Genomic DNA, 26,211 nt, shown 5'->3' on the forward strand with positions numbered 1-26,211 from the left:
TGTGCCATTGCCCTATCTGAGTATTTCAGTCAGCATCCATGACCCCCCCCCCCCACACACACACTTAAATAGGGAGGGCAGTACAGATTTGAGTGTTGTCCAGACTGAAAACATGCACCAGAGCATTTTCAGGCAAAAAAGCACATAACTGCAAATGTAATAAATAAGCGTTTAAAACCCGAGCGGGTTAGATCAGAGTTTGTAGCAGGCGATATTGAGATAAATTCGGACCCTGATAAATAACCCCCCAGGTGTACCTACTTAATCACTTATTCATCAGTGGGGATGTCTCGGGCCCACTGTAGCTGGAATGTCAATGGCTCTCCTCTCGACTCCCCCCCCATGTCATGCACCTTTTATCTCCTTCCTTTCCTTAACATGCGTCTGTGATTGTGAGAGAGGGAGCAGGAGAGTGTCCCCACCCCAAATGTAATGGGGGCATCCTTCCTTGGGTCCTGACCATAAACACAAAAATCCCTGTATTAACTTAATTGCTTTTCCATGCACAGCATTACTGTAATCCAAAGAAAAAAGGCAAACATACTTATAGTCTGTGCAATGAAATGCAAAGAGAAATAAAGACTGTTTTACCATTTGTTTTAGAAATATGTGATAAAAACTGATTAGAAACATCAGACAGATGGTGCAGCACTGCATGGACAGACATCAGCACAGATCTAATATTATCATGTAAATATACAAGGTAAATCCTGTGTGTGTCTGGATGAGGTTGTGTATCTATAACAAATGTAAATTAGCCTTGGGTACTACATTTAACTACTAATTATCAAATTGCTGCATTTGTAAACTTTGGACCTAACCATTAGCAAGGGTTAAACATAAAGGTTGGCACAACCTTTAGTAGTGAAAGTACAAGATAGGTATAACTCTGTTTGTTAATGTGTTACAAGACTGGAAAGTTGTGTTTATTGTACAGATGCCTGCAGGGCGGGAACAAGGCTGATTTATTTTCTGAACACTTACCAAGAACACCGGTCAAACAGGTCTGTTCATGAAATATCTCTTACAATGTGCAGACACCTACTGTATTTTTGATTTCCTGTTAATAAAATTCATAGTCAAATAATAACAGTAGTACTTTCCAGGAAGAAATTCAGGCTTAATATATTATATTTGGAAATGTTAACTTCTGAGGCATCAGCTGCTGCAGGTATACCATTCGCCAGGTTTGCCCAGGAGGAAATTCAGGCATAACAATATAATATTTGTGGAATTGTTAAACTCCAAGGTATCAGCTGCTGTAGGAATACCATTCACCCAGTTTGAAAGATGTATAGCTTCAACTGCTGGTACAAATTAGTTGTGCTTTTCTCCTCTAAAGCATTCTGTTGCCAATGTACTGCTCCCATATGTGCCCAAGCATTGCATGGGAGACCTTACCAAATGTTGGGCTGAATCCAAACGATATCAAAAACTTTATTGTGTTATCACACATCATATAGTTCTACTATCTTAAAACAAAATAAATAATTAAAGGTCATTTTTAAAGTTTTATTCTACAGTACCGTAATATTCCAAAGTGTTGCTAACATTAGCCAGAATGCTCAGGACCTGGGATTTTCCAGGTAAGGGTTCTGTAATATTGATCGCCATACCTAAAGACTACTAAAAGATCATTTAAACATGAAATAAAATCAATAGGCTGCCTATAAGGATTAATGATATCTTGGTTGGGATGAAGTACAATATACCATTTTATTATTACAGTGGGAAAGGAAAATCATTTTTTAAAATCATCATCAGGTCATCTCAAAAGGTATTCAAGTCCAATCTGTGATCTTTCATTCCTAATAAGACATTGAGGTTCTATTCATCTATTCTAATGAATAGAACCTGAAGAAACTATGTTGGCCGCAAGTAGTGACCTAAAGAAGGCAATCAGCAGTTAGCTTTCACTGGTCTGGTGATGGGCAAATAATAAGAGCAGATGTCTGGTTTGCTCTCGAGGGATACTGGATTGGGACAAATTAGCCTGCATTCCAGCATACATTTGTATTTGTAAATGTTTTAGTAAGGGAAAGAATTTCAGATCACAGCCTTAGTAATATTTACATTATTGTTCTGCTGATACAAAAATGTAATGTCCTCTGATCCTACAGAATAATAATAGCATATTCAAGAGTATAAAACACCTGTTGCTTTTTATTCCATATTATCATTAAAGCAACCTTTATGATTCCATTCTATTGGTATAAAAAGAGTGCAATAAATCACATTACTGGCAAGGCTGCAAGAGAGCTATCTTTATAGTGCCATTCTATTAGTTTAAAAAGAACTCACCAAATATTTATATCTCCACCCCCATCTGTTAAAAGCTGTCTGTCCTGTTTTGCTGTGTCACCTGTAATCTAAGTCTGAAAACAAGCAGCAAACTCATTGCTATACCTGCTCTGCAAGGTTAAAGACAAAGCCGACAGTCAGTAAACAAGTGCAATGGATTGCGGGTATCGATCTGTACAGTTCTATTTCTTTTTCAGCATGATATCCTTACTGGTTATTCGGACTGCTGTTGGAAGTGAACTCAAATTCGCTGTCATAGTAAGTAAGAGGGTTTGTTTGATCTTTAATATAAGGGCCAGATTCAATTCCAGGTGAAAAGCAACGTTGCTTAGAATTATGTTTTCTTTTATTACGCAAAACATTTTTTGGAGGGAGTTTACATTTCCTTTAAATTGAATCTGGTCAAAAAGAGTAGAGACCAGCATCACTTGTTGCAGAACTATGCATCCACCTGAATCTCAGTTTGTGGGAGTTGTAGTTCTTTAACAGCTGGATTGGCACTGGCCATTAATGCTTTGTGTTAAATTCAAAACACTTGCAGGTATTCATAAAATTAGAACTGGCTCCCAGAAATATTACTGTATCGTTCTCCATCTCTTAATGCATTATTCAAATGCATATACAAAGAATGTTGTATAAACTAAATAGAGAGAGTGAGCTATATACATATACAGCTGACAATATTTAACACCAATGAAAACTAAAATATAAAATGTAAAAGCTAAAAAAAATCCCATTCTGCTTTATTCATGTTCTAGTAAATTCACATTTTAAAAACAGTTCTTATATTTTAGATGTAATAGTACTAGGTCTTTTTTCATCTGATGAATAGATATATTTATTATTACCTGCTTTTTACATAGCGCTAACACATTTACACAGAGCTTTACAAAAAATACACATAATTTATTGCCCAGGGGAAGATTACAGTCTAAGGTCCCTGTCACATTCACACATGGTAGGGTCATTTTACGAGGAGTCACTTAACCGGCCTGTACGTTTTCTGGGATGTAAGGGAAACTCATACAGAGAGAACTAGAGCTGGAATTGAACTCATGACCCTAGTACCCACACATTGGGCTGCAACTAGTTTGGCACAAACTGGACTGAAGCCCAGGACATGGTATAGCTGAAATGGAACAGTATCAAATGACTAATAATTGGGGTAACTGGACATGCAGAGGTGGATTGAAGACAAGGATGTTTAAGTTACATCCATCCTGGAAGAGCAAGATTTTCTTGAAGATCAGCTCCCATTGTTGTGGCTATCCACAGGTCAACTTTAGCTGCTAGCTAGACCACTTAAGCACAGCTTATTTTCCCATGTAGGTTTAAATGTTGTCCTATCCCAAGGGTTTCTGAGCTATCAAACTAGCCAAACCTAGTCCACAATTTGGTTGGCCTAATCAAGCAATGATTCACTTTCCCACTTTAATGACACAAGGTCAAATAAACTGATTCAATCATTAGTCTGCATTCCTTGACTGACAGGATTTTCAAGCCTATCCAATTGATAGGGCAGGCCAATAAGCTACCAAATGTTGCTGAGTTGGCAGCTTTTACCACCCCGTGTATGTATGTCGACCATTAAGTTATTGTTTAAATAATCAAGGTGTAGATGGTTAAAGCTGGGGCTTCACAATCTGTTGGTTTGCAATGACAATGCCTCCTTATTCTGCACATTTTCTCTAAAGGCATATACAAATAAGCTAGCATGTGGCTGATCACGATGATTGCAAAGTTTGTTTTGGCACGTCTGCTTGATATTAAATATTCTCAGATCTTAAGTACAGTAATGGATTTTAGCAGCTAGTTACTGCCTGTTCCTGCTTCTCTACTTCTTCAATTTTAATGCTATTGCACCGTGAGTGGGGGTGAATATAAGAAGACCAGGATATTGTTTCTTCCATTGTTGGACTTTCTTTATTCTCTAGTTTATGGATTTTGTTTTTAACTTCACTTAACAAATTCAATGTTAAATAACCAATGATCTTTTCAGTGTAAGTCAGGGGGCCCTGTTTGTGTGTATCTAGTAGTTTACAAAAAAAATTCAGCTATATTAGTGTCAGAGTAAAGCCATAAATTGAATTCATATTGATCACTATTCTGCTCATTCCTTTGTAATGCTAAGGAAGTATCTTGGAAATATCTAAAGAAAATATATTGACACCGTTACTTTATTGACTGTGACTTCTTATGCAAAATGCAACATAAAAAATATCCAGACTCCATAAAAAAACTGAACAGGAAAGATATACATCCTCATAAATAAGGAGGCACATATGGATAGAGGGATATGAGAGGTTAATTTGTTCTGCTCATTTCATACAGGTTGCAGGGTTCACATGTTGCCCCTAAACACTTATGCAAACAACCTTTTCTTCAAATGAAGATATACCAGCGCTAAAAGCTCAGGGGTAGACACAAAAAGGAAATGCAAACACAATATAGTGTAGTAGTTTTAAATCGGATGAAATATATAACCCTTTGTGCAATTACTATACGGTATGGTTTTGGGGTCTTCCACCAAGGGGTTAAAAAGCCATTCTTCCGTGCTTTTTATAGGTAGTGTGGCCACCTCCTGTGTGGGGCAGTGGGTACTTACAGACGTTTATAATTATCACCAGCATGTAATAAAATCCTTTGTCCCACTCTTGGTAAGCTCCAGGTTTCTAAAAAGCATATGCTAAAATCGTGTAAAAACTTCTTTAATAGATTAAAAAGATAAAAACATAGATTGCACTCACATGTGTGTGCTTAATATAAGCATAAAAAGCAGTTTGCATTGGGGTTCTCAAGTCCTGCGGTCCATTGTAAGATGTTACACTTTGCCTGGCGTTTGTTGGTAAGACACGCGATCTTGGTCCCCCTCGGATGACGTCACTGCTTAGCCGACGCGTTTCGTCTATTGCGACTTTCTCAAGGCTTGTAGTTTCTTAGTGCGCATATGCGCCTTTTTAAGACGGAACTTAACCATGGATGCGCATGCGCACCTCTCCTTCAGTTGGAACGCACGCGTCTCCATGGCAACCCGCCAACAAACGCCAGGCAAAGTGTAACATCTTACAATGGACCGCAGGACTTGAGAACCCCAATGCAAACTGCTTTTTATGCTTATATTAAGCACACACATGTGAGTGCAATCTATGTTTTTATCTTTTTAATCTATTAAAGAAGTTTTTACACGATTTTAGCATATGCTTTTTAGAAACCTGGAGCTTACCAAGAGTGGGACAAAGGATTTTATTACATGCTGGTGATAATTATAAACGTTTGTAAGTACCCACTGCCCCACACAGGAGGTGGCCACACTACCTATAAAAAGCACGGAAGAATGGCTTTTTAACCCCTTGGTGGAAGACCCCAAAACCATACCGTATAGTAATTGCACAAAGGGTTATATATTTCATCCGATTTAAAACTACTACACTATATTGTGTTTGCATTTCCTTTTTGTGTCTACCCCTGAGCTTTTAGCGCTGGTATATCTTCATCTGAAGAAAAGGTTGTTTGCATTTTGGTCGATCTGAGGGAGAACAGGTCATATACCGGCAAAGGGAGTGAACTGCAGAACCTTGGGATCTTGCCCTAAACACTTAGCTGGGTCCACTATAAGGCTTAGATCTGCTTCCTACACAAATAGGGAGCTCTGAAATGCATGTATATAAAGATAAACAAAAAGGCAGTTCACAATAAAATTAATTTAAATTATGATATAGATAGTGATACTCAATTTGCCTTTCCTTATATGGATTCTGCTGTCATTGCTGACCAGTTGTGCAATACTTCCTTACTGCCTGCTTCCTTACTTGGTGCAATGTGTATTTAATAGTGGTATAACTACAAGAGAAATCTAACTGGTCTGCGAGCTGCTATTGCCTGAACCTCTGCTGCTATTCAATACAGGCACTAAATGCAGGACCATGTTGTCCCTTGCAAGCTTTTTTCTCATTAAAAAAACTGATAAAAAGCATTTGAACAGAAATATATATTATTGCTAAAACATCTAATATTAAGCACTTTATTTTGGCAGCTATTTCGTCATGGTGATAGAAGTCCAATAGAAACATACCCCAATGACAATTATACAGAAGATTCCTGGCCGGATGGGTTTGGTGAGCTCACCAAGGTATGTGGGTATGGTTTATGTGATTAAGTCTATAGTGTCTGGCCTACACACCTAGAGATCACTGCTCACTGATGGGATACTGGACAGCAATAGGAATGTGTATGGCCCCTAATACTGCATGTAAAAGTGTTCATACCATAGGAAAACCAACCAATACTAGAGGTGCAGAAATCCCTGCACAAAAAGAGCTTACAATGGAAATTTTATGTTATGAAAATATTATTGTAACTTAGGAAAGGCACAACAAAAGGGTACAATTGTATAGCTGATACATTAGATTTTACAATCGGATTAATATACATGAGAGCTATAAGCCCCACTGGATAAATACTCAAAATTGACAAGCTGAAATAAAATGTTTGGCTGTTTTGGTAGACCACCATGGTATCCAATAGGTTTGCAGTCAATCTATCGAAAATCTATTGAAAATTAATCCTACCAATGCCTCACACCTAAAGGCGGCCATAGACGCATAGACGAATCGAGGATTCGTAAGATTTTTGGACCATGTGTGGAGAGTCCCGACATTTTTCGTCCAGCGGAGAGCGGTCATTTGGTCGATCGGACAGGTTTGATTTTGTCACGACCGTCCCGCCGGAGCCTATTGTAATCCTATCGTTCGGCCATAGAGCCGAACGTTTAGATTACCCCGATATAGCCATGCCCGTTAGTGGCATATCGGGGAAAGATCGGCTCGTTTGGCGATGTCGCCAAACGAGTGAATCTTTGCGTCTATGGCCACCTTATCTTAAGTTGTACTTTCCGATTGCTTTTTAAACAAAATTTGTTCTTCCACGTGTGGTCATATCATATGGTGATCAACCCTATCACTGTGGGTTGGACTAGCCCACAAGATTAAAGTTTAAGTAAAAGGATTTTAGATTAATAATGAAAATTAACCAAAAGTGATTTGCTCCATGATTAGTGATAGTGGTGAGCTCTGACTCCCGGCCAATGTTCCCTCTAGGCTAATTGTGGTATGTACAAAGATATTTGTGTGACTTTTGCATTCTGACCTGAACACAGTTTTTAAAAATGTGCACACAAGTTTAAAATATTTGCACATAGCCGGGGTCTGACTGGGGGATCAGGGCCCACTGGGGCTTGCACATCAGTGCCCCCACACTCCCCCAAGGGCCCCCCACCCCAGTCACAGTCCTCCCTCCCCAGCAAACCACCCTCTACCATCCCCCTCGGAGCATACCTACTTCATGGAGCGAGTGAGCAAGTGGGCAGAGAGGGTGGGGCAAGCGGGCCACAGGTCAGGAGCCGAGGGGGTCTGGACCGGTGGAGCCCACTGGGTTTTTTCCCGACGCTGCAGATAGCTGAGAAGAGGGATCATTGCTCCCAGCTTGTGTGAATCTGGGTTTTTTTGGTGGAAGAAATTAAAGACATATCTGAAATGTCATATGCAACGTCAAAGCATAAAACCGAAACAGGTTCAAATTTTTTTTCTCACTGCCTTTATCTCTGTCAGTAGCTTGGAAAACAACAGCATTATGAGCTGGGAAGATATCTGAGGAGGAGGTACGATACATTTCTGAATGAATCATACAGACACCGTGAGGTAAGCTAGCTTCAGGAATTTTGTTTATAATATATTCAAAGGAGCCTACGGTTTTGAGATGCAAATAATAATGAACATCACATTTATGTTACTTATGGATTTGACTATCTATATTTGTTTAAAGTTATTAAAAATAGATATGTAAGAATGTCTCAAGTTCTTAAAATTCCCTTAGCTTTTGTCTGCTGATTTAGTTATAGTTTATGGGGGGTGTTTAGTAAAACTCAAATTTATCTCATTTTTTTATTAAAACAAAGTCAGCCTAACTCCAATCCACAAATTTAACTCATTTAACAATAATTCTTCTCAAAAAAGTTGGTGAGAAAAACTTTGCAACAAAATCATGGGTCAATTCGAATCATACAACTTTTTCGAATTTACACTCCAAAAACTCGACTTCATTGAATTGTCGCTGTGATGACTCGAATTTATCGGATGAAAACCAGAGCAGATCATGATGTCAAGAAACATTTTCAGAGACATCTGCTATTTATTCTACTTGACCTCAATAGGTTTTAGATGGAGTATTTTCGGATTTGGATTTTTAGCAGCTTTGGGGTATAATAAATCTCTAAAAATTCCAGTTTTACCCTTTAAAAACTTGACCAGAAAATTTTGAGCTTTAATAAATAGTCCCCTGTTAGTATAATTTGGGGCTCAAACCAACCAAAGGTTTTCTGGATAAGTGATATTTCCGTAATTTGGATTTCCATACATTACATCTGCTAAAAAATAATTTAAACATGAAATAAACCCAATTGGACTGTTTTGCCTATAATAAAAATTAATTATATTTTAGCTGGAATCAAGAACTAGAAACTGTTCTTACTACAGAGAAAAAGGAACAATGTTTTAAAATTTAGAATTATTTTACCAAAATGGAGTCTATGAGAGACGTTCTTTCTGTTATTTCAGAGCTTTCTGGATAACAGGTTTATGGATAAGGATCCCAAACCTGTACCAATTTTAAAATGTTTGTCAATAATTGATAGATACTGATATTGTCTCTGATATGTACCCAATGTGCAAAATAGCTGTACATGTATATGTATATGTACCCAATGTACAAACTAGGCACCACGCCATGCAGAATATGTACTGATTTTGTTCTCTATTTGGAAAAAAGTAACACATTTATATTTTGTTAGCTCTCCAACAGCACAAGAAGGAGTATATATGTTGTATATCATATATTTTAATTTCCAGTGTCTTCACATTATTGCCTTTTGTTGCATACTGCATCAATGCAACAACATTTGAATGTTTAGCAATTAATAAAATGTTCTACTAATCTGTTATAATTTAGGTTTATGTGAGAAGCACTGACATAGATCGTACAATCATGAGTGCTCAAGCAAACCTTGCTGGTCTTTTCCAACCAACTGGAGATCAAATCTGGAATCCTAATATTACCTGGGAACCCATACCAGTGCATACAGTGCCTAAGACTGAAGACAAAGTGAGTACAATTAATCTAAACAGCAAAAATATTAGTATAAAAAAGATTAAAGCAATACTGAAACTTTGAACTACATTTCTGACATAAGAACTCTTCAAGCGAAGCTGTTATTTATGTTTTAGTACTTCACCATATGTGAATTTGCTTTCTATTCTCTAGTGAGTTTGAGAACTTTGAGAAAGGGGAGTGTGCAACTGGCCAGGAGGCAATGCAGGCCATTCTATTGCCCAAAGCAGCATTACCTAGCATTATTTAAATGTTAGGAAATATGTGCTGTAAGTAGATCACTCGTAGTGAAATAGCAGTGTTTTATAGTATAAAAGGTTTAACTCACTAAAATTTAGGGTTTTCTATAAAATGTTTTTCAGCTGCTGCTCATGCCTCTTGCCAATTGTCCACGCTATGAAACACTTCTAAGTGAAACCTTCAGTTCAAAGGAGTATCGTCAACTTTTGGAACCATATTCGGTATAGTAATCCTTTTAATCCAAGCAATTCAATTGCAATTCTTTTCTGCTTGTTTCTACTCTGCTTGTGACAAGCAAAGGCTTTTTAATGGAATGATTGCACCACTGACTTTTACTACAATCAGGGGCAGATGTATCAAGGGTCGAATATCGTCTGCCGAATTAAAATCCTTCGAATATCGAAGTCGAAAGATTTTGCGCAATTCATTCAATCGAAGGAATAATCGTTCGATCAAACGATTAAATCCTTTGAATCGAACGATTCGAAGGATTTTAATCCATCGATTAAAGGATTATCCTTCGATCATAAAATTGTTAGCAAGCCTATGGGGGACCTTCCCCATAGGCTAACATTGGCCTCGGTAGGTTTTAGGTGGCGAACTAGGGGGTCGAAGAAATTTTTAAAGAGACAGTACTTCGACTATCGAATAGTCTAACGATTTTTAGTGCGAATCGTTCGATTCGAAGTCGAAGGTCGAAGTAGCCAATTCAATGGTCGAAGTAGCCAAAAAAAAACATTCGAAATTCGAACTATTTTTCCTCTATTCCTTCACTCGAACTTAGTGAATGGGCCTCTCAGTGTAGGACTGGCCCACTGGGAAAACTCCCAGTGGGCCCTACTGTCCACCCAACCTTTTTGCCTTGTATGCCTATGTATTTGTCATTACTCTTTTTTGTATAAGAACAAAGAGAAGCAACTGAGAAAATGCTAGATAGACAGGGGCGATCCTGGCCCCTCTGCCGCTGCTGCCCCCCCTCCCCCGGAAATTTGCTCTTAAAGTACCAGGAGCAGCATTTTTGCTGCCCCTGGTACCTAGTGGGGCTCTGCCGCCTGAGGCGACAGCCTCAACTCGCCTCATTGGCGAAGCACCCCTGTAGATAGACAGTAGGTAAAGAGAAGAGACACATAGAATAAAATGGCAGGAGTAAGGAGAAATATATGTGCAGAGTGAACCCGTTTTTTGTGAAAACATAAAATGTATTCACTCTGACCTGAGCACACAGTTTTTAAACATATGCACGCACATTTAAAATGTGTGCACAAAATAATTTTATTTGTGCACATAGCCAAGAAGGAATTACAGGGAACACTGGCCCCCAAAATCCAAGTTCATGAGTAGTTTCCCCCAGCCACAGCAGTCAAAATAATGTACTGGGTCTGCCTTAAATGTTGTATAAATGGTTTTCAGAATGATGGGGTTTTAGTTAATGTAACACTCAAAGAGGATCTAAACACTGCTCAGCCACACAATACATGGTGAACAATGGAAGTACAGTCAAAATTTTGTATACAACTTCAGCAAAGGACCAGCACTCCTTTTTTTATTAAAGGGATACTAGGTACCACAATCTGAGTTTTGGTCCACTTTTTTTCTAAAACTGAAGTTTAAACTTGTTTCTGTCTCTGGTGTTTCAGTCTGGCAACTCAGTATTTCAGGTGCAGCCTATGAACTGTTAGAATGTGCTCAGTTGATACATTTCTAAGCAGCATCTGTGGGAATATTAGCAACTATTATATCAATTAGATTAGCCACCTTAATGAAACTCAGGCATCATTATGACATCAGTATGTATATATATATATATATATATTATATCCACTGTAAGGCGTTTAATAAGAAATTATTATATTATCTTGTTTTTTTTGCAGGATTTTTTAAAGGTTTTATCAAAAAACACTGGCTTCACCATTGAGCAACTTTCCCACTTTGCTGCTTGGACAACTTATGATACTTTACTTTGTGAGGTAAGTATAACATCTGTACAGAATTGTGTGATTCTGCTGACTTTTTTGTAGTTCATATTGCTCAAGTGTGTAGTGGAACCCTAAAGAACCTTCATGCTGGTGGCAATTCCAGGTCACCATTGGAGGTTGTGTGCAGGACTGTGCCTAAATAAAATCACATACAAACATCATTTTGACACAAAGCCCTGGAAACAATGGCATCCCGACTGTGACAATTTTCACAGCAATAGCACACAATTCCGGCCACACAACAAGCGCAATCTCGATTGTTTTGACCAACAGGTTCAATTGTGGCAAAAACAATTCACTCTCACAGCCACTATAATTCTGAAATTGTGTGGGAAATGCTGCATTGTTGGTAAAATATGGGGAATAGCATAAAAAATTACCCTTATGCTCTTCTATTAACAGCACCAAATGGCAAATAATGTTATATTAAGTTAAAGTCAGTCATGTTGTGAAGGGATACATAACTGTCATCAAGGCATGTGGCATGGGCACACTTGTGTAAATATGCAGGCTGTTCTTAAAAAAGACAAAACATTTGTTAAGCAGTTGTAAGCAATTAAAAAACAATGCTAAATTCTGTTTTGTTTTTTTTAACAGGCTATCCACAATTATTCTCTGCCCTCATGGGCAACTAAGGAGACAATGGATAAACTCCAACATTTGTCAGAGATAATATTATCTTCAAGTTATGGTATATACAAGCATCAAGAGAAGTCCAGACTGCAGGGTGGTAAGTTGAAGAAGCTTTTCTGTCTGCCTTATATTTAAGAAAAACAATCATAAGCAAAGCAAGATTTTTTTTTTAAAACAAAACATTATCTTATTTAATTATAGATTTGTCGTTACAAGTTGCATGTTTACAACAATAGAGGTGTTCTCTCTACTCACGTTCTCCTTGAGTAGAAGTAGCTTCCAGCAGTTCTGCTCATGCCCCTTGCATACTCATTTGCATAATATTTTGGGAAGTACACACTACCCTGTCTTTTCCAGACTGCTTTGGGATGACATTTGCTTGACCCACTAATTGTAAATGCTGTAATTAAAAAAAGCATAACAGAAATAGAGATTGCCAAAAATTGATAATTGGATTCAATGTGATCAATGTCACAGTCTCATGCTGTCCAGCAGAAATATATTTCTGGGCATCTTCCACCCTATATATGTGTGTCCTTGGATAGCAACCCACAATAAAGTTTTGACCTGATTGTGTTCCTTGATCAACTCTCCCAATGGTCCACTCACGTACAGATCTGACACATTACACCTGTTTAAAATCACTCTGCAGCTTCAATATTCTGGTTCCCTCAGAAAAATAAATTGTCTGGATCCTCTTTGCCTTGTGCTGGTGGAGAACATCACTGTGTAATACCAACCCCCAGCCCCTACCCTTGTGTCCTACTTTTCAAGTCCCCTATTTCTTACCAGCCCCCCCGAGAACCAACTGTCATTACAAGAAAAGAACACAAACATGACACAGCTAAATTACAGTAACCAATCATCATAGTAACCATCCAATCATCGTCTGCACCCCCGTTAGTTACAACACTGCAGTGATGTGCAAATAGTCAAATGAAAAACCTCTTTACCAATAGAGTGGCAATTTGGAAAGTCGGAGTGGTGTGATCAAACCCACATTGGCAAAGTCCTATGGATGAGACTACCATGGGGCATTAAGCACCAGTAGTATTATTATGGTACAGAAGGTAGTTGTGGAGAGAAGAGTATGAACACAAATTCACAACTACAGTGAAACCTCAATTTTACATTGTTTTTACATAGTTTTCTTTCTGGTCCCACCACTATATAGTGCATATTGTATTTCTCTAATTTAACATTTTACTGGATTTTGCATGCTTCTCTTTGTCGTGACTATTTTGTTAGTACGAGTCCATTATGAAGAGGGGCTATCTGTGCATTGGTAATCTAATTATCTACTGTGCAAGGAACTAAACATAAAGTAGCTTTAGGGTAAGTCTACACTGGGTATTTTGGGGAGATTTGGTCCCCTGGCGACTAATCGCCTCTTTTTTGTGGCGACCAATCTCCCCAAACTCCTTCCCTCACTCTGTGTGGGCTAAAATGAAAAAACGCCGGTGCTAATCACACGCAGCAATTCGTTTTCCGAAGGCGTCCGAAGTTGCCTCGAGGAAACTTCGGGCGACTTAGGAAAACGAATTGCCGCGTGTGATTAGCACAGGCGACCAAATCTCCCCAAAACGCCCAGTGTGGCCTGACCCTAAAGGTCCCTGTTTACCTCAAGGAATAACAAAAAACAACTATGTTCATTACTAGCCCTATTCATTTCACTCCCATTGGAAGTCAATTGGGAAATTCAGCATAACATTACGTAGGGTTTTTCTTATATTTGAAACAAAAGATCTTAAACCAAATTTATTTTTATAGGTGTCCTTTTGAACAGCATTATTCAAAATATCACATACATAAAAGAAACACCTAGGGTCCAAAGAAGAATTTTAATATATTCTGCTGTAAGTACTATAATCTTTTCCTATTAGTAGCACTTTTTACATAGATGCTCTGTGGGCTCACCTGTTTCTCATAAATGCTTAGGTTTTGCTTTATGAGTGGTATCTAGTTCTGATATGACGTAAACAACAGAATTCTAAAAGAAATTTGCAATTGGTCTTCATATTTCATCCAAAAGAAACTCATGCAGACACAGTTTTTTTTAAATAAGATGCGCAGTAGCCTACCATGTTTAATGATTACTAAATTTATAGAACTTCCCTTTTTTTGAAAACCGCATTTCCTACTGAGTTAGTTGCAGACAGAGACAATGGACAATGCTCCCTATGATTGAATCACTGCCAGGGAACACCACTACTGGGTCAACATCTAGTCACAGCAGTATAAAAATTAGCAGTAGCTTGATGGTACAGTGCTGTTGATGCAGTATAAAAGTGCTGTGTGTCTTTGAGATAGGGACTACACTGGCGCTGGCACAACCTTGTGGCATGCTCCATGTCACTGCCTTACCTATGGCCCAATTTCTTCTTAACCCATCACAGTTGGGAGATGTTATATTGATACACTGACCACTGTAACCACATAGTAATAATACGTTTTTGTCAATGGCCTTTGTTCTTGGGGTATCCTGAATATGGATTAGTTACCTTGCTCTAAAATATATTAAATAACTAATCCATAACCAACCTCGATTTTTTTTTTTTATGGTCGAGGCTTTTTTTTAGAGATTTATTATACCCCGAAGCTGCTAAAAGTCCAAATCTGAAAATCCGCCATCTCAAACCTGCTAAGGTCATGTAGAAGTCAATGAAAGATGTCCCTTTTACAATTTGAAGATATTGTGATCTGCACTGGGTTTCATCCGATAATTCAAAAAAATCAGGGTTTTCAGGAGAAAATCCAAAAATTTGAGTGATTCGGGCATAAAATCATAAAAGTTCATACAATTTGAGTTTTCGCTCAATTTTGTCTTTTTCCAACCTGACTTTTTTGGGTTATTTTCTTGATAAATAAGATGAGTCTCCCAAAGCAGAAGCCAATACGAAACTCATACTAGTCATACACAGAAATATGCGATTATTGGCAAAGTCACCCCAAAGTTGGCACCCCATAAGCTAGGCCAAATCAAGCTGATCTGATTGTTTGGCCCTGAGGCAAAGGATTGGGTCATAATAGGGACCTACATAGATACATTGAGAGGATTCATCATCATCATTTATTTATATAGCGCCGACAAGATACGCAGTGCTTTACCTTAGTTATAACAAACAGGGAATCAATGGTGGATAACAAACAAGGGTTACAGAGTACAATAGGATTAGAGGGCCCTACAAATTAGAGTTTACAAACTAAAGGTTAGGGTTAGAGTCCATTAATGAATGTGGTAGAATTGTTATTTCTATAGATCTCTAAGGGGTTTCTAAGGACTAAAACAGTATAATGAAAGTATTTTGGCAGCAGCCCTGAAATTGCATGTTATCTTTGTTTTACAGCACGATACCACAGTATTTAGTCTCCAGGCAGCACTAAATGTATCTAATGGAAAGCTGATTCCCTATGCTGCTTGCCACCTTTTTGAGCTTTACCAAGATGAACAAGGGTAGGTTATGTAATGACTTGCTTTCCTTTCCAGGCATTACAGTGACAAATCCAGAGTAAGTTGAGCCCATCAAGAATATACACAGTTTTATGCAGTATCACCAATTTGAAAGCATTTTTCTCAGGTTTTATTCGTCTCCCTCATTTTATGCCAATATTTTGTCTCAGTTTTTCTAAAAATGTACTATGAATGTCAGTTTAAAAAACTGTTTAAAATACTAACCACATGCATATTTTGCCTGGGGTCCTTCTGTAAATAGTGAATTATACTTATGGTGGCCATACATGGGCCGATAAAAGCTGCCGACAGACCGAGTCGGCAGCTTATTGGCCCGTGTATGGGGGCCCCCGACGGGCTTCCCCGATCGAGATCTGGCCGAAAGTCGGCCAGATCTCGATCGGATGGGGTTAAAAATCCCGTCGGATCGCGGCCGCATCTGTTCGTTGATGCGGTCCCGCGATCCGACCGCCCGTTTGCGAACGTGAAGGATCCGATCGTTGGGCCCTAGGGCCCACGATCGGATCAGCCCGATATAGCCCACCTCAAGGTGGGCATATCGGAGGGAGATCCGCTCGTTTGGCGACATCGCCAAACGAGCGGATCTATCCGTGTATGGCCACCTTTAGTCTGCACCCCCTACGGCCAGCCATAAATCACTTACTACATTAAAGGGGTTGTTCATATTTAAATTAACTTTTAGTATGATGTAGAGAGTGATATTCTGAGACAATTTGCAATTGGTTTTCATTTTTTTTTTATCATTTGTGGTTTTTGAGTTATTTAAGATTGCAAATGTAGCTATCTGGTTGCTAGGGTCCAAACAGCATAGCAACCATGCACTGATTTGACAAAAAGACTGGAATATGAATAGGTGAGGACCTGAATAGGATGAGTAATAAAAAGTAGAAATAACAATTAGGGGGTTATTTATCAAAGGTCGAATTTAAATTTTAAGTGTATTTTTTTTACTCTAATAAATTTGAAAGTACTCACAACTCAAATGGGAGATTATATACGAAAAAACTTGAACATCTAATATTTGTTGGAATAGTCCTGACCCGAAAATGCAAATAAAATTTTCCTCCGAAAAAAAAACTTGAATGTCAAGAAGGCAATTAACATATTCAAATGGTTAAACGAACCTCTGCCATTGACTTGTAAATTAAAGCAATACCGACACGTTCCTATAAAAATCATAGGAACGTGTCAGTATCAAGTACGAGCTGCACCAGCAATTGTTCCCCTCAAAGCCGCCCCCAGCCCTGTGAACCTGCATGAACCCGACCCTCCGACACAGCTAAAAGATCTTAAGTGCTGTTTCAGTGATGCCGGGCTGGGGGCGACGCGATCCTTCCATAAGCTGATTACGAATGAAAACAGGACTTCAGCCTATGGAAGGATCAATACGCCCCCAGCCCAGCGTCACTGAAGCAATACGGAAGATCTGTTAGTAGTGTCAGCAGGTCTGCTGCACCAAGATTTGAAGGGCTGGGGGCGGCTTTGAGGGGGGCTATTGCAGGTGCAGCACATACTTGATACTGACACGTTCTTATGATTTTTATAGGAATGTGTCTGTATCACTTTAACTCGGCAGGTTTTAGGTTGCGAATATTTGAATTATTTTTTGAATTCCAGGCTTGAAGGAAAGTTTTAATTGTATAAAAAACAGGTGTACTGCCAAGTAGAGCCTACGGTAGGCTTCCAAATAGTCAATCACAATGCATTTTAGGCATCCCGAGGAATTTTTCATGCTTGTGTTGCTCGCTAACTCGAGCTAACTTTGAATGTGGCACACAGGTGAAAAAAGGTCGGGGACCCTGCTGTAAAGTATTGTATTTTAAAGAAAAACTGACTTGTGTGCCTATTATATTCCTTGAACTTACTTATTAACAGATTTTTGGAGGGTCCACTGAGAAAGGTAAAATGTCAGTAAGCAAAGACAGAGAGAGTGTTGGCCTGTTAATAGAAAGACAGGTGGATTTTGGTACAGAAATGTAATTTTCTCTCTGTAAAGACGGGCGAGGGGAGGAGTGCCTAGAGTGGAAATGTATATTTAGAGCTATTTCAGAGGAATAAGCTCAGCAGCCCTCTAACACATGTAATTAGAACTGCCAAAAGAAATTATCTTAATGTTAATAAAGAAATGTGTGCTGCCGAAATGCAAATATTAGAAATGCACTTTATGTCATTACAAACAGGCAATATAGCATTCAGATGTACTATAAAAACGACTCATCAGTGGAACCCTACCGACTCACCTTGCCGGGCTGTGCCTTTTCTTGTCCTCTTCAAAAATTTATTGAACTGACTTCCCCAATAATTACACAGGACTGGGAGGCAGAATGTGAACAAGCATCACAGTATTCAGGTATGATTATTGCTGCACTGCGCAGAACTGTCCCCTATTTAAGAATGATGATGTTGAGAAAATGTGAATGAGTAAGAAAAAAAGTTTCTGACTAGGTCAGATCTTTTGTGGAGGATTTGGTGATTGACCAAATCTAAACTTACAAGTATTTTGCATTCCTAAAATTGGAACTGGAGTGTTATTCAATTTGAATCTTATAAGGTTAGGGAAATACCAAAACCACTTAGAGGCAGATTATCAAAATTAAAGATTAGTGCTCACCAAAGAAAAATGCACTCCCTTTCTTTTCATTCCTATGGGATTTTTAGAATTATATTGATCAATGGGTGAAAGTTACCATTCACCAGTTCACCATTTTATAAATATGATTCTAAAAATCTCATTGGAATGAACAGAAAGTGAGTGATTTTTTTTCTGTGGTGAGATCTAATCTGCCTCTACGTGTCCCACGTAACCAGGAGTCTCTGAATGATCAAGCAGTGTTCAGTAGCCCCACCCACAACCCCTCCCCGGGTCCCCCGCTCCAACCACAACCCCCTCCCCCGGGTCCCCCGCTCCAACCACAACCCCCTCCACCCCCCATGTTGAGTACCTTCCTCTTCCTGCAGTCCCAATCAAGGCCGGACAGGAGGTCATCGGACAGCACCACACAAGTCTTCAGGCAGGGAGCAGGTCTGGGTCTATGGGGCCCAACGGGTTTTTACAGGCCCAGTCCAACCCAAGGGCCACAACCCCCCCCAAGCATTTAATGTCAGTAAGATCACTGCAGAAATGGCCAATGAGAACTCCATTACCTCCAGACTTGCTAGTAAGATAACTGAAAAATGGCCAGGGTTACCTCACTCAAGTAGAAATTCCACTTACCAACAGTTGCGTATTGGACTGGAGTAGGAGTAGTGGACCACATTAGTTATCACCAAAACAGTGCCCACTATGTTAAGGGAAGCCTAATGTGTGTGATTGTAATTGCTTGCCTGAAACCCCAGGTTGGTTCTCCTGTCACAGCAAATGCCCAGTCCACAGTAGGATGTTGCAATCCTCTTCCATTTTATGGATTTTGCCGTGGCCCTGGTCTGGGAGCCCATGTGCAATGGAGTGAATAGTTGTTCAGCAACTTTGGAAAACCTCTGCACCTCAGTCTTTTGCAGTTTAGTCATATATTCCCCCTTTTGCATTCCTAAAGGGTGTGTATGTGCTGTTACTGGGTTGGTTGAAATCGAGTTTGATTTATATATTTAACTATGCTACTGAGACTGAGACTATAGCAAGATTTTCGACCTAACAACAGTCTCTTACTTGCCACCTGTAAATTCCCCTTTTCTGTCCGTTACCAATGCTAACACCTTCCTCTGATATGCCATGGGCTTGTTGCCAAGATTAATGTAGATAAAAGTACAACATTTTACTGTGTTTTACTGTTTATACAAAATATTTTTTAAAAAACAGTGTTTTCTGATGTAAAGTGATGATAATGTAAAGTGATAATAATGTAATTATTATTATTATAAGTCAAAAAGATCTCACATTTTACTTATTTATTTTAGCGGCTGTTACGGGACTGAGCATTACTGTGACATTGCTGATACTGACAGTTATCGTGCTGCTGTTAATAATCATCCACAATCGGAAATACTTCTGCGGGGAAAACTATGAGACAATATAACTTTTTAAAAGGATGGATACTTTTGAGTCAACAGTGCAGAGAAAATGGTCCACTTCACAGCAAACATAAGCAGGGATGGGCAAATTTGACCCATTTCGCCAAAAATTCGCCGCCGGCGAAATGTCGCTGACGCCCATTAAAGTCTATGTGTGTCAAAAAAGATTTGTTGCGCGGCGAAATTATTTTGGTTTTTTTTTGACGCACGTCTCCATACAAGTCTATGGGCGTCATTTTTTTGGCGAAACGAGGCGAAAAAATTCGCCCATCCCTAAACATAAGCAATAAATAAATACTAAAGTCAGGAAAAAAGCACGTGGTACAAACAAACATCCTACAACTAAATACTTGCTTTAACATGCATATTTTTAGACTAGAATAAGGATAGTTACAAGAAGAATGGCTTTTATGGACTTTGAAATTGTTATAGTATACTGTCGTTATTTAAAGTAATATGACCAGACTATGTTGCTTTCATTCCTCTATATAACTTTGTAATAGGACATGTAATACTGGTATGGGATCTGTTATCCAGAATGCTGGGGACCCAGGGTTTCCGGGTAATGGATCTTTCTGTAATTTGGATCTTTGTACCGTAAGTCTACTATAAAAATCATTTAAACATTAAATAAACCCAACAGGCTGGTTTTGCCTTCAATAAGCATTAATTATACCTTAAGGCCCCCATACATGGGCCGACAAAAGCTGTCGACGGACGTATTGGCAGCTTATTGGCCCGTGTGGGGCCATCCGACGGGCTTCCCCGATCGATATCTGGCCTAAAGTCGGCCACATCTCAATCAGGGCAGGTAAAAAAATCCCGTTGGATCACGCCCGCATCTATGCGGCCCCACGATCCGACCGCCCGTATCGGATCCATTATGATCCAATCGTTGGGCTCTAGGGCCCACGATCAGACCAGTCCGATTTCGGCCACTTCAATGTGAGCATATCGGGGAGAGATCCGCTTGTTTGGCGACATCGCCAAATGAGTGGATCTCTATGTCTATAGCCACCTTTAGTTTGGATCAAGACAAGCTACTGTTTTATTATAACAGAGAAAAAGGAGATAGATTATAAAAATCTGGATTATTTGCATAAAATGGAGTCTACTGGACAGCCTTCCCATAATTTAGAGTTTTCTGGATAACCGGTTTCGGGATAATGGATCACATACCTGTATCTAAAGGTTCCCAGAATAAGTCTAAGGTTGCTACCTATGGGAGATGGCCTTTCAGTAATTCTGAACTTTCTGGATAACGGGTTTCTAGATAATGGTTCCAATACCAGTAGTGCTAGTTGACCATACTAGCTAATATTCATAGATTTGGCTAACAGATCTTTAATCGATTTGGTCACCCTGGTGAGCTCAACAATCAGATCTGTCTAATACAGTCTTCACCCAAAAAGATTTTCCACCCTGCCAGGTTGATATCTAGTTGGGCCCATTTACCAAACAATAAATTTGCAATAATTTGGCATGGAATATTGGACAGCCTGTGTGGCCTATCTTGTGTAAATAAACTGCTGGTTTCAGTAGGGAATACTGTAAATACAAGTAACATTATTTATAGTATACATTACACACAAGCACAAATAAAATATGCTTTTTTATTTAATTTACTCTTTGCTTTTTGCTCCTGTCCATGAGTGAAACTGTGAATTTCCAGGCCTGTGATTATGTAACATAAGTACCAATGTTGTAGATTGTACAATTAGCAGCACGAAAAGGGTTAATGCGTTAATAACTTATTATCTGCACCGTGGTGGTGTGTTTTTTGGAAAATTTTGATAATGGTACATAGCACTTTAATATATTAATCAGTGATGGGCAAAATTTGCGAAACGGTGAAAAATTTGCGAAAATCTTGAAATAGAGCATTTCGAACGGTTTCACGAAAAAAATCGTGAAAATCGGAAATTGACGCAGGCGAATTTTAGTGAGTTTTGTGAATTTATTCGCCGGTGGCGGAACGCGGGAATTCACCGCGAATTCGTGCCAGCCAAATTTATTCGCCCATCACTAATCTTAATATAAACAGATTTCAGGCAATATAAATTCAGCACCTCCATGCTTTTTGGTAATGTTCAATCAATTCTGACAAACCTATGATCTTTGGTGGTTTTGTATGCATATATATGGAGCCCATAATAAATTCATTGGCTACACAAAGTGAAGTGATCTTACTACCACATTGGGCAAAATAGAAAAATGGGTTTACCGATGGCACTACACTTCACTGATAATTTCACATTTCTTTGGGAAGTTTTAGTTTTCCTTTAAGCAAAAAACTATTTGTACCAGACTTGAATTTTTCAGGAGTCAGGGAGGAATTGGGTTGGGGCTTGGGCAGAACAAGGAAGGGCCAAGCATGGGCAAGATGCACCCAGATTACTTTGGATTAAGTTTCGCATCTTTGTATCCAGTTACCCATTATCCCTCATATACATGCATACCCCATGCCATCATTTCTACCTCACATACTGTGTTACCATACACACAATCACATTCAATTTTACATTTTCACAAATTACACAATATTTCACAGACACACACAATTACACTACATTTTCACTGCAACTTTCAGTTTAGAAATTTGGAATGGTTTCATGGGAAATCTAAGGAAAGTGAAGTAGCTTTTTAAATGTATCTGCCTTAAAGGAACAATTCAACGTAGAAATAAAAACTGGGCAAATAAACAGGTTGTGCAAAGTAAAAAAATGTTTCTAATATAGTTAGTTAGCCAAAAATGTAATGTATAAAGGCTGGAGTGACTGGATGTCTAACATAACAGAAGAGAACACAACTTTCTGCTTTTCAGCTCTCTAACTCTGAGTTAGTCATCGAATTTAAGGGGGGGCACATGGGACATAAGTGTTTAGTGATTCTAGCAATTGATCCTTCGCAAGCAGGTCAGATTCAAAAGCAAACAGTTATGACCCATGTGGCACCCCCTCAAGTCATTGGTTGGTTATTGCCTGGTAACCAATCAGTGGAAACCAAGAGATCTGCAAAGCAGGAAGTAGTGTTCCAGATATATTGAAAACATTTTTTATTTTGCACAGCCTTTTATTTACCCAGTTTTTATTTTTATATTGAAAAATTCCTTTAAAAGCCAAAGTATTTTGCTCATAATGTACACACAATCGGACTAAGGCTTGTACATCTGTTATCTCCACAAAATGGCAGCACACATCCACACAACAACTGCTTGAGAAAAAACAGCCACAAGCTATTTTTAACCTCTTAAAGTAGTGTTCACCTTCCTAACACTTTTTTTTTTAAGTTCAGTTGTTTTCAGATTCACCAGATGTGTTCCATTTTTTACCAATTTCCCAAAATTAAGGTTCAAAGTTCCTATCTCTGTGGTTCCATCCTAGCAGCTCAGTAATTCATGTGCAGATTCAGAACTGTTACAATTTGCTACATTAGTTGATACATTTCTCAGCAGCAGCTGTGCAATATTTGCAACTATTGTATCAATTCTAACAGCTGCCTCTAATGGGATTCGGCCAAAGATAAGAAATGCATCAACTAAATATATCAATTTAAAACAGTTTACAGAGTCTGCCACCCCCCCCCCCTTCAGAGCTGCTTCAGAAGGATATAAGAAGGTGACAAAAATGACACTTTACACTTCGATATTAGAGAAGCAGTCACACATAGAAAATACCAAGTAATTGGAAAAAGTGTTTATTTCTGGAGCACAATCTGAAAACAACTGAACTAACAAAAGGGTTGAAAGGGGAACAACCCATTTACAGCACAGAACAGCTACACACTCTTCAACCACCAAGATAACTTCTGCTGCACTCATTGCCAATTGGCTAAGGCCACCCAGTAAAATCTACCATGTTTGCATTCCTGGTGCAGACAGTAATGCCTCTCCATCCGTGCCAGCTTCACCAGCCTGCGTGGACATAACCAAAATCTGCCTCTGCACCATCAACACCCTGTTCTCTTGTGCCCCCACCAGCATTTTAAATGGTCTTACTAGCAATGTGGTAAATTTAGAATTGAATCCACACTAAGTGGAAAATGCTTTTCACAGGGTTAAACACAGAACAAAAATGGGAAGTCTTTAAAATGCTGCTTAATAAATATACTCATCAGTATATTCCACTTGTATGCGAGGAACGTCATTGCAAAGCAAAACCTTTTTGGTTCAATAGAAGAGTTGGTATTGAGGTGAGTAAGAAAAGACGTGCTTTTAAAGCTTACAAGTTAGCTGGGACAGCCAAATCATTTATAAGGTACATGGAGGCCAATAAATCATGCAAAGAAGCTATAAGGCAAGCTAAAATTGCTATAGAAAAGGATATTGCAGCAAGCAGTAAAAAAAAATCCAAAATTATTTTTTAAATATGTTAATAGTAAAAAAATTAATCAGGAAGGGGTGGGACCCTTACTATCAGAGGGTGGTCAGCTGGTTGATGAAAACAAAATAAAAGCGTAAACTCATATTTTTCATCTGTCTACACAAATGAGGAACCAGTAAGTGAAGGTTTCCTTCTTAATAGTACCAATTCTAGTAATACAACTAATGATGCATGGTTCACACATGAAGAAATTCAAAAGAGACTGGAACATGTTAAGATTAACAAAGGTCCGGGGCCAGATGGTATTCATCCCAGGGTAATTAGCGAGCTTAGCTCTGTGATTGCCAAACCTCTTTACTTAATTTTTCAGGATTCATAGAGATCTGGCATAGTGCTGCGAGACTGGTGAATTGCTAATGTGGTGCCTCTATTCAAAAAAGGATCCCGTTCTCAGCCTCAAAACTATAGGCCAGTTAGTCTGACGTCAGTGGTAGGAAAGCGAAGGGTTAATAAAGGATAAGATACTGGACTTCATAGCAAATCATAATACTATGAGTTTGTGCCAGCATGGTTTTATGCGTAATAGATCTTGCCAGACTAACTTAATTTCTTTTCATGAGAAGGTAAGTAGAGACCTCGATTCTGGGATGGCAGTGGATGTGATTTACTTAGACTTTGCTAAAGCATTTGATACAGTGCCACACAAAAGGTTACTGGTTAAATCAAGGAATGTTGGCCTGGAACACAGTATTTGTACCTGGATAGAGAACTGGCTAAAAGATAGACTACAAAGAGTGGTGGTAAATGGAACATTTTCTAATTGGACCAGTGTTGTTAGTGGAGTACCGCAGGGCTCTGTACTAGGTCCCTTGCTTTTCAACTTGTTTATTAATGACCTGGAGATGGGCATTGAAAGTACTGTTTCTATTTTTGCAGATTATACTAAATTGTGCAGAACTATAGGTTCCATGCAGGATGCTGCCACTTTGCAGAGTGATTTGTCTAAATTGGAAAACTGGGCAGCAAACTGGAAAATGAGGTTCAATGTTGATAAATGCAAGGTTATGCACTTTGGCAAAAATAATATAAATGCAAGTTATACACTAAATGGCAGTGTGTTTGAAGTTTCCTTAAATGAGAAGGATCTAGGGGTTTTTGTAGATAACAAGTTGTCTAATTCTGGGCAGTGTCATTCTGTGGCTACTAAATCAAACAAAGTTCTGTCTTGCATAAAAAAGGGCATTAACTCAAGGGATGAAAACATAATTATGCCTCTTTATAGGTCCCTAGTAAGGCCTCGTCTGGAGTATGCAGTGCAGTTTTGGACTCCAGTCCTTAAGAGGGATTTAATTGAGCTGGAGAGAGTGCAGAGACGTGCAGCTAAATTGGTTAGAGGGATGGAAGACTTAAATTATGAGGGTAGACTGTCAAGGTTGGGGTTGTTTTCTCTGGAAAAAAGGCACTTGCGAGGGGACATGATTACACTTTACAAGTACATTAGAGGACATTATAGACAAATAGCAGGGGACCTTTTTACCCATAAAGTGGATCACCGTACCAGAGGCCACCCTTTAGACTAGAAGAAAAGAACTTTCATTTGAAGCAATGTAGGGGGTTCTTCACAGTCAGGACAGTAAGGTTGTTGAATGCACTGCAGGGTGATGTTGTGATGGCTGATTCAGTTAATGCCTTTAAGAATGGCTTGGATGGTTTTTTGGACAGACATAATATCAAAGGCTATTGTGATACTAAGCTCTATAGTTAGTATAGGTATGGGTATATAGAATTTAAAGTAGAGAGGGGTGTGTGTATGGATGCTGGGTTTTCATTTGGAGGAGTTGAACTTAATGGACGTTGTCTTTTTTTCAACCCAATTTAACTATGTAACTAACTATGTAACTATATACTAGTAGCCTACAGCGAGAGTCACCTTATTGGCAATTCATCTACAGCCCACAGTGAAATCACATCATTACAGTACATCAATGTGCCTGAGTGGAGCCTGAATAAGTCCATATACCAACTTGCCTGCTTAGTCCAGATGATACTGGAGAACTACATCTCTTTATCACTGTCTGTAGTTGAAAAGATAAATGGA

The 26,211-nt window shown here is 38.8% G+C and overlaps 1 protein-coding gene across 1 annotated transcript; it reads left to right on the forward strand.

Annotated features, from left to right (window-relative positions):
* Positions 1-2,375: 2,375 nt before the first annotated feature.
* On the forward strand, positions 2,376-21,412 carry acp3.L (acid phosphatase 3 L homeolog). The gene is made up of 11 exons (XM_018267511.2): positions 2,376-2,559; positions 6,335-6,430; positions 7,911-7,997; positions 9,304-9,456; positions 9,825-9,923; positions 11,574-11,669; positions 12,276-12,408; positions 14,082-14,167; positions 15,659-15,765; positions 17,964-18,133; positions 19,678-21,412. Exons 1-11 carry the CDS (start codon positions 2,455-2,457, stop codon positions 19,794-19,796), a joined length of 1,251 nt encoding a protein of 416 aa, XP_018123000.1. The 5' UTR covers positions 2,376-2,454; the 3' UTR covers positions 19,797-21,412.
* The last annotated feature ends 4,799 nt before the right edge of the window (positions 21,413-26,211 follow it).

This window comes from Xenopus laevis, chromosome 6L (assembly GCF_017654675.1).
Source record: "Xenopus laevis strain J_2021 chromosome 6L, Xenopus_laevis_v10.1, whole genome shotgun sequence".
NCBI classification, from domain to species: Eukaryota; Metazoa; Chordata; class Amphibia; order Anura; family Pipidae; genus Xenopus; species Xenopus laevis.